At 55.5% G+C, this 8866-nt stretch overlaps 1 protein-coding gene across 11 annotated transcripts in view; it reads right to left on the bottom strand.

Annotated features, from left to right (window-relative positions):
* ARHGEF2 (Rho/Rac guanine nucleotide exchange factor 2) overlaps positions 1-8866 on the bottom strand; it is a 42532-nt gene that overhangs the window by 9364 nt on the left and 24302 nt on the right. For 8 of the 11 annotated variants that reach the window (XM_028485292.2, XM_007110383.4, XM_007110386.3 and 5 more), the window contains 10 exons: positions 7527-7671; positions 5262-5329; positions 4857-4920; positions 3736-3865; positions 3410-3519; positions 3114-3260; positions 2148-2398; positions 1816-1941; positions 1383-1500; positions 932-1180 (listed from right to left, as the gene is read on the bottom strand). In XM_028485292.2, the coding sequence (XP_028341093.1) occupies positions 932-1180; positions 1383-1500; positions 1816-1941; positions 2148-2398; positions 3114-3260; positions 3410-3519; positions 3736-3865; positions 4857-4920; positions 5262-5329; positions 7527-7671 (1408 nt within the window). Of the gene's footprint in view, positions 1-931; positions 1181-1382; positions 1501-1815; positions 1942-2147; positions 2399-3113; positions 3261-3409; positions 3520-3735; positions 3866-4856; positions 4921-5261; positions 5330-7526; positions 7672-8866 lie in introns of those variants that run through there. The other 3 variants (XM_028485293.2, XM_028485296.2, XM_055082920.1) reach the window with 2 other exon arrangements.

The following is an 8866-nucleotide window of genomic DNA, read 5'->3' as shown; positions in this document are numbered from 1 at the left end:
CAGAGGGAGGCCCGCATACCACAAAAAAAAAAAAAAAAAAAAAAAAAAGACTTAAGGGGAAATAAAGGTCAAGCCCAAGAAAGTTGGATGTCACAGTCGAGAAGACACACACTTACCCTTTGCCCTTGGAGATGTTTCTAAGTTGTAGGCACACAGAAGGGGAGGGCTTTCAGAAATAAAGCTCTCCACCCTTGCTATTTTTAACCCCCCCATGCTTTATATTCTTAGCTTCAGCGTGGGAGGGATGGGAAGGAGAGAAAGGGATGAAGGAAAGTAGCTGGTGAAGCCTGCAATACTCAAGCCTATGGAGTGGGGATTTCATGACACAGGACAGAGGTGCAGGCAGGCTCTGGCCTCAGGTAGCACGGTATACTTCTGCCCCTCATTCCTCACCCCCATAGCCAAGGCCTGCAACTCTCTTGTCTTGATTTAGGTAGGAAAGCGTTGGCCAGTGCAGTCTGGGAAGACAGCCTGGGAAAGAGTGCCCCAGCCCAACATGCCCCACCCCCTTTTCTCTTCTCCACTCAGCCCGCCCGTCCCTGGGCTCCACCCCCTCCCGTGGGCCTTCCCTAGCTGTGTTCGCAAAGCTCCTGCCCATTCCCCAGCCCTGGTGGCTGGGATTCCAGCTGGTAGAACCAACTACCCTGATCTTGTCCTCTGATCCTGGAATTCCTCTGTTTTCCTCATTAAAACCGGTAGCTTTCTGGGCATGCAAGAACCAAAGAAATGAATAAATACTGACAAGGAAGTCCTTGTATCGCCCGTGAAATCCAGAATTCAGACTTTTGTTGCAACAGAGACCACGTATTTTCCTCCCACTGGGTCTCACCCTGAGTATAGGGCTGCATTAAAAGAGGTCCTAAGGGCTTGGATGCTTCTCCTTTATATCTGACCGCGGACTCTTGCCTGGACTGCCAAGCTGACCACTGACCTTTGAAGCGCCCAGTAGCTGTCTTCCAGAGCAGGCAACCATCGTGGATGAGCTTGCGCCGCAGAAGCTCCTCTCGGCCAAAAGGGCCCTTGCCAGGCACCGGGGTCTGGGCCCGAGGGTCCATACGGTTGTAGATCTCCTGCAGGCGGGCCCCTTTCTCCAGCTCGTGCACATCCTGGTCTACGTTGGACAGCAGCTCCTTCACCAGCCCCAGTGCCGTCGTCAGGTCCTGGCGCTCCTCCTCGATCCCTGACACCGGGGGTCAGCGTGAGGGAGGGATGGCTCAGCCAAGCTTCAAGCCAGCCCCAATCCCCACCAATCTCGATTCCCACCTTCAGAGGCTGCCCAGCATTCCACATCTGACCCTATCCCTCCCCTTGGTTATCCCGAGCCATTTCTCACCCCACATAGCCCTCTCCCACCTTCCTCCCTCCCAGGCTCTTCCTCTCACCGTGGGAATGCTGCAGGATCCGGTTGATGAGCACTGGGTACTTGGTGATGCGCTGAGTCACCAGTAGAATGCACTCCTGTACACCATGCCGCTTCAGCACGGCCGAGCGGGTCACTTTCTACAAGAGCAGAGGAGGGCTCAGGGCCAGAGTGGGGCCCGAGGGGAGGGCAACAGAAAAAACGCTGGAGCGTTCTTGGAGCCTAAGCCCTGGTGCCGGCCCTAACTTGGCCATTTACCTCACACCGGTCGGCGTAGGTGACCCAGTCTGGAAAATGGGGACGACAAGGTCACAGGTTTATTGTGAGGTCCAAAGTAGCAAAAGCACTTGCTCTACTGCTATGAGGGGCTGTTGATGGGATCCACAAGCGGATGTGTCCACAAGGGTTGGGCCACTAGAGGAGGCTCAGTGTGGGTCCTGGAGAGGTTTGCTCACCCGGATGAACTGCTGGAAGCGTTTGTCTCGGGCATATAGCTCCTTATAGAGCTTTAAGGCCTTGGTGTGGCGGCTACAGAACTCCGAGTAGGTCTTCCGCATCTGCTCTGCGCTGGGACCTGAGAACTAGAAGTTGGGGGAGCAGGGCTGGGTCAGCATTTCCCCCAAAGCCACATCTCATCCCCAACACCCTCTGGCCTCCCACCAAACAGGCGGGCTTCCTGCCTCTCCAGCTCTCTCTGCTCCACCCCCTAGAGTTTCAAGATGAGAAATGCCCACTCTAGTCACACCTCCTCCCATGAATGCTGCCCATGGGTCCTGCCTTTTCTCACCTGGCTGATGAGCAGGTCACCCAAGCGATGGATGACGAAGTTCCGGGTGCTGCCAGGGCATAGGGCCTGGCGTCGGCGTTCTAACAGCTGGCTGAGGAAGCGTGTATGGATGTCACTGAGTTCGTCCACGCAGGGGAACAGGCCCTGGACCACTCCTGGCTCCAGCTGTAGCTCTTCCAGCATCCCCGTGCGGAAGAGGCGGGTCATGATCTTCAGGGTCCGCACGTGGTGTAGCTCTGTCTGGATCAGCTCTGCGGGGACAATGGGACACCTGGCCTCTACCCTGGCTTGGCCACAATTGGTGGGGCCTAGGCTGGGGACCTCAGGGCTCATTTGAGGTTTTCAAGATCCCTTCCAGGTTAACATTCTGCATTATTATGATCTTAGATCATTTTCTAATCATTTTTTAATCTTTATGCCGTGCCATCTTAAGCTATGAGCTGTTTCAGGGTCAAGAACCATGTGTCCCCTACATGACTAGGTTTCCCACAGTTCCCAGTACAGTGTTGAAACAGGCAGAGAGGAAAGACTTAAGAATTGACTGGAAGGAAGGGATAAAGAAGGGCGCTGGGGGCTTCCCTGGTGGCGCAGTTGTTGCGCGTCCGCCTGCCGATGCAGGGGAACCGGGTTCGCGCCCCGGTCTGGGAAGATCCCACATGCCGCCGAGCGGCTGGGCCCGTGAGCCATGGCCGCTGGGCCTGCGCGTCCGGAGCCTGTGCTCCGCAACGGGAGAGGCCACAACAGAGGGAGGCCCGCATACCACAAAAAAAAAAAAAAGCAGGGCCTTGGAGGTCAACAGACCAAAAGGTGGGGGCCTAGTGGCTACTTGTGGGGATGCCAGGCAGGGTCTTGAAGGCCAATGGGGTAAGAGGGAAGGGTCTTGAGAGGTAGGGGCTGGCAGAGGAAGGACACAAAGAAGCAGGACTGGTGACAAAAGAGAAGTCTGGGGTGGTCTTCTTGGCTCACCATAAATGACATCCTGCTGCTTCATCACCTCCTTTTTATGCTGCTGCAAGAAGTTGCTATCCACAGCAAGGCTCCAGGAATCAGCTGCAAAGTCCTTCTCATCCATCTCAAAGTCACTCATCAGCTCATTGTAGATCACCTCTGCACCTGGACGTGAGTGGGGGAAACAACTCGGACCCCAATTCTCTTCCCTGGGTCCTGGGCCCTTCTCTAGATCCCTTCCCGCCTTGCCGTTCCCAGGACTGCTCCCACCTGCCCCTCATGCCCTGGTCTCCCTGAGGTCCGGGCACAGTCACCTTCGTCGATGAGGGACTCCACTGACAGGGTCCGGTTCCGCATGTTGAGGGAGTCCGTGGACTGGGAGAGGATCCGGCGCAGCCCCAGGGGAGACTCATCGTTGAAGTGTCTGAGGGAAGTGGAGCCTGGCTGCATCACCCGACTCAGGCAAGAGTTCCCTTCCCGGCGGGGGACCCAAGGTGGGATCCCAGAGGCAGTCACCCCAAGTTCTCCTTACCTGTCTGTCTATAATTCTGAACTCAGGGATGGGAAAGACCTCTCAGCCCCCTGTCTCCATTGCCATACTCTGCCTGCCTGGCTCTCCCTTCCCCAAGCAGAGGCTCACCCAGCAATGTTGGTGGTGGAAACACTTTTGGCTAAAGACAAGGAGGAGCGGCCACGGCGGGAGCCAAGCAGGGACTGTCGGAAGCTGTCGGAGGGGTAGATGGCAGAGCTGGGCCGCTCCCGAGTGGTGGCTGTCAGGGGGATACCAAGTAGGCAAGCGTCAAACCTGGTGCCTTCCCAGGATTCAAGCCTCCCAGGCTCCTCGACTAGAAGTGAGGCCTCCTCTCCAGCCCCACCTTTAGCCCTGCCCTAGTCAAAGAAAGATGATAACAGTAATTCTACCCGTATGTTTGTGCAATAGTTTTAATGTTTATAAAGAGCTTTTCTTGCCTATGTCTTTCCTGCCACAAGACTATGAGCAGTCTGCAGCTCAGGACGGTTAAGAGACTTGCCTGGGGTGACTCAGCTAATGGCTGAGCAGAGATTCGGACTCTGGTCTTTTCTTTTTTTTTTTTTTTTTTAACATCTTTATTGGAGTATAATTGCTTTACAATGTTGTGCTGGTTTCTGCCATATAACAGAGTGAATCAGCTATACGTATATATATACAGACTTTGGTCTTTTTGACTAAGCACCACGCTCTTTCTGTTACACCAGATCTGTCTGAATTGGCCCTTGACAACTTCTGCCAACATTCCCAAGTGCAGTGTAAATAATAATAATATAAGGTGTGACCTTTTTTTTAACATCTTTATTGGAGTATAATTGCTTTACAATGTTGTGCTGGTTTCTGCCATATAACAGAGTGAATCAGCTATACGTATATATATACAGACTTTGGTCTTTTTGACTAAGCACCACGCTCTTTCTGTTACACCAGATCTGTCTGAATTGGCCCTTGACAACTTCTGCCAACATTCCCAAGTGCAGTGTAAATAATAATAATATAAGGTGTGACCAGGCTCAGATGACCAGCCATCCCAAGCGTTCATCCCCATTTGAATTCTCCTGTCCTGCCCCTAAGCCCAAGAGTCCGGATCTCCCTTATGACCCCACCATCAGCATCCAATTGGAGAGGAAGGCGCTGTGCCAGGGAACGACCTCAGGGGGGCAGCACAGCTCATGGGTTGAGAGGCCTAGGGTCCAGGGTCCTATGGGGGCTCCAGCATCCTCACTACTCACTCTTACTGCGAAGTGAAACAGACTGCAAGGCAGTGTTGTTCTTCAGCAGGGCAGCTTTCTGTTGCTGTGAGACAGAGAGCAAGAGAGAGACACCAAGAACAGCTGTCACCCTAGGGTCACCCCCATAGGCCCAGGGCAGGAGCTGGGTGGCTGGCCCCCTAGGGAGAAAGCTGGCACGATGGCTAAGGGCATCAGGGTGGCTGAGCCCAGTGCTGAGGGGATGTGTCTACAGCAACAGGCTGACCCCCTCTTGCAGGGCCTGCGGCCTGGGGTGGAGGGTCTGGGCTGCCCCCTGGTGAGGAGAGGGGTTGAGTAACACAGGGTGAGGAATGAACGGAAAAGGCATGAGGGTACCGCACACTCACTACCCTCTCCCCCAGCCCTCTGCCCTCCCTGCCATCTCACCTTCTGCTTGACCTTGGTACAGTTGGCGAGGGTGTCTTTACAGCGGTTGTGGATAGTCACATTGCAGGCTGGGAGGGTGGGGTAGAGAGGGTGACGGGAGGGCCGGGTGGTACGGGGGGGACACACCCACATGCAGACACCCATCTCCCCATGGCCACACAGCCTGAGACTCTCCCCCTTCCCAGACTCCTCGGCCATTGCCGCACCCCAGTCCCTCTCCTCCCGCCTCCCCCCTTCCTGCAAGCAGGAGATGAAGTGAGGGGGTATAGGTGTGGACCCCAATTAAGCCATCAGGAGGGGTAGGCAATCCTGACTCAGAGATGACCTGCGAGGTGGACTAGAGGGAAGAAGGGGTTACTGGCTGCCAGAGATGAGCTCAAGAAGCACAAAGGTGGTTGAGAATGACAGATGGCAGAGAGGACGCCCACGGAACAGAAGGTGGCACAGGAGCAGCTGGGATGGGGGCTAGGGGCAGAGAGGGGGAAAGGAACATCCCCTGAGCTTGATCCTAACCACCCCTTGAGGTAGATTCAATGATCCTCATTTTATAGATGAGGATCCTGTCTCCTGGAGAGGTTAAACCATCTGCCAGAGGTCATACAGCTAGTGGTAGAGCTGGGGTTTAACTCAGGAGTGTCTGTGCACTTCCTGTTGAGCCATACGTATGCCCACGACCTCTGGCTAGGTCTAAGCAGTGCTAAGGCTGATGGATCCAGCGGTAGAGCGGGGGACAGGCCCTGCCCCTGCCCGCCACGCCTGCCTGCCTTCTGCACTGCTCAGCTATGCTTGCTATGACTCCAGCCTCCCTTCCGGACCCGGGGAGTCTTGTTCCCCAAGTAAGGTAAACCCACAGCTCCCACACTCCATCTGCTTCGGCCTCATCAACCACCCCACCCTGCCATGGGGTAGGAGAGGAGGAGAGGAAAGGAAGAGTAGCTAAGCCTAGGCACTGGGACTACTGGCCGTCCCTTTCCCCAACATGCCCTCACAGCCCTTGGCCGTCTCCAGCTTCCCCTCCCCCCGTCCAACAACACCGGAAACTCTGCTAACTCCTTCAGACAATACCCAGCACCGTGCTTACTTCCACAAATACAAGGCGAGCAGGGTGGGGCAGAGGGGCAGACAGAAGTGGGGGCTGGAGCTGCGTCCACCCCCCCTGGAGCTCCCTTCTCCTACCCGCAGCACCCAGTGTCTCTGGATCGAACCTCCGCTTTCCACCTGCTCTCAAAATAGCGCTTGCTGCCCGCCTCCCCGGTTCCCCTGGCAACAAGCTTCCAGATTGGGAATTCTGTCAGGTCTCTAGAGGGATCTAGATTGGGGTTCCCTCCTCATCCTCATAACTCTAAGTTGAACAGTGAGGAAGTAGGGAAGCGTCGCTGGTTCTTTCTGGGGTTCCTTCGCAGCTTCCATAGAGATTTAGAAGCTAAAGCTTTTGTCCCTCTGTTCCGCTGCAGGCCACACCACCTCCGGTCCTGCGTTAATCAGAAGCAGCTCTTTGCCATAAATCTGGGTGCGGCGGGGGCGGGTAGACAGGGCAGGAGCCCTCCGTGTAGGCATCTTGGAGAAGGAAGAATTCGTTGCTTGTACTTACTAAATACAGGGCTACCCTTAGATGTGGGTGAAGGTCAGGAGTTCTATCTAATCCTTATTCCCCCAACATACCCATTGCTGCCATATTCTCTCTTTCTCACTGTGTATCAGTCAGACTAGAAATCAGAGACAGGGCGGTCCTAATCCCTAATCCTCTGCTTCAAACTGTAGAGATTTAGAGATTTCAGGCTCCCCCCAGTCAATAGAAAGGGAAGGGGCAAGGGGACCCTGAAGTCCTGAACACCCAGTTCTGCCCAGAAAAATCAGCAGAACAGCTGCAAGGCCAGCAGCTTCCCACCCAGCTCCCCTATTTCCACCCCCCCTACCCCGCATACACACAACATTCCTGCTCCTCCTCCAATCAGTTCTCCTGACCCTCAGCAGCTGTTCAGGGAGCTGGGGGATACCCAGCGGACGACAGCTGCAAGGGGAGCCGCTCCAGCCTCCCCTCCCCCATACACCCAGCTAGTCCTGCTTAGGCCATATTCTGACTGCCACTACCCCTAGACATGAGGACAGGGAGAAAGGGATCAAGCATCTGGCCCTGGCATTTGGGCCCTGCAGGGGCTCACAGAGGAGAGTGATCCTTATGGATCCAAGGTAAAAAGAATGGAGAGAAAGATTAGGGTCAGTGGGCGCTGACTCAGAGTGACATTCAGGGTCCAAACAACTTACTTGGGCAGATGAGGGCCTCCTTGGCTGTGATGCTCTTGTTACAGGCATAGCACATGGTCATGCCCGAAACGGAGATGGTGGTGAAGAGGTGCCCGTTGGTATAGCGGGCGTCCTTGGCTTCCTTCATTTTCTCTTTTTCCCGGGTCTGTAGAAGGGGCGAGAGAGACAGGAAGTGAGGCTGGAGGACGCCAGGGTGCCTGAGGAGTCCAGGGACACAGGCCGAGCGCAGAGGCAAGGGAGCAATGCCTGCCTGAAACACACCACTTCCTGAAGCAGAGCCTGCCGCGCTGTGTCAGAGGCAGCTGTCCAGGAGTGACCAGGCCAGCCCCGAGGGCCGAGCAGGCCCCTGACCTACCTGGCCCCTGCGGCTGGGCTGCCTCCTGTTGCTGCTCATCTCCCCGGCTCTAGACCTCCGCGTCCTCACTCCACCTCCCAGCCCTAGCTCTGCTCGCCCCCGAGCTGCTGTACTCTCTTCTCTGTGCCGGGGGAAGATGCGCAGAGAGGAGGGGAGAGCAGGCGAAGCAGAAGGTGCCAGCTCACCAGCGCTTTCAAATCTATGGGAGTTAGCTCCTCTTATAACCATGACAACCAGTGTTGGGGCCGCTATCTCCGTGGCAGTGGCAGTCACAGTGGGGGGTAGGAGATCCCCTTATTAGATTGGCTGAAGGGGGCAGAATGCCTCCACTGCCACCCCCAACCAGAGGTCAGGATCCCAAACACTCTGACTCTTCCACATCTGCTCAGCCAAGGTACACGGGGGCCTCTCTGTGGGAGGCAGCATGTCCCCTGCTAACCTCGAGGTAGGAGGAGCCTGGTTTCAGTCTCGGGTCACTTGTCCTCTCTGGGATCTTTAAGAAAGGAAACTGGGCCACCAAGGTCTCATTCCCGGCAGGAAGCCTCTTCTGCAGTCTAACTTTTATCCCTCTCATGCTACCCTCCAAAACCTAGGATATCTCCCTTATTCCTCCTCACCCAATTAGTCTAGGAAGTCCTTTCTGGCATCTACCCTCCATCCTCCAGGGGCAATGTCAGTTCCTCCTGCTCTGGTCTCCGTCGAGATGGGGCACACTCTCTGGGCCCTTCCACAGAACCTCAGAGGCTGGCATTTCCCATCAGCTTTCTCTTCTCCTGCTTCCCCCTGACCTCTGCAGGTCAAGTGATTCTCCCTGACCTCTTTCTGTCCTTTCTCAAGCCCCTGAGCTTTCCCTGAAACTGAGGCGATGAGAAGATGGGACACCGTGCTTTCCAGGACCCTCCTCAGTGGTCACCTCAGATCCCTGATTTTCCCTCCACTCTTAGAGGACTGACAGCAGGAAGAGGAGCTGGCAAGACCACTCCCT

The sequence above is a fragment of the Physeter macrocephalus genome, unplaced genomic scaffold (assembly GCF_002837175.3).
Source record: "Physeter macrocephalus isolate SW-GA unplaced genomic scaffold, ASM283717v5 random_292, whole genome shotgun sequence".
NCBI lineage: Eukaryota > Metazoa > Chordata > Mammalia > Artiodactyla > Physeteridae > Physeter > Physeter macrocephalus.
Note: the sequence above shows the minus strand (reverse complement) of the source record. Positions and strands in the feature narration are given on the sequence as shown.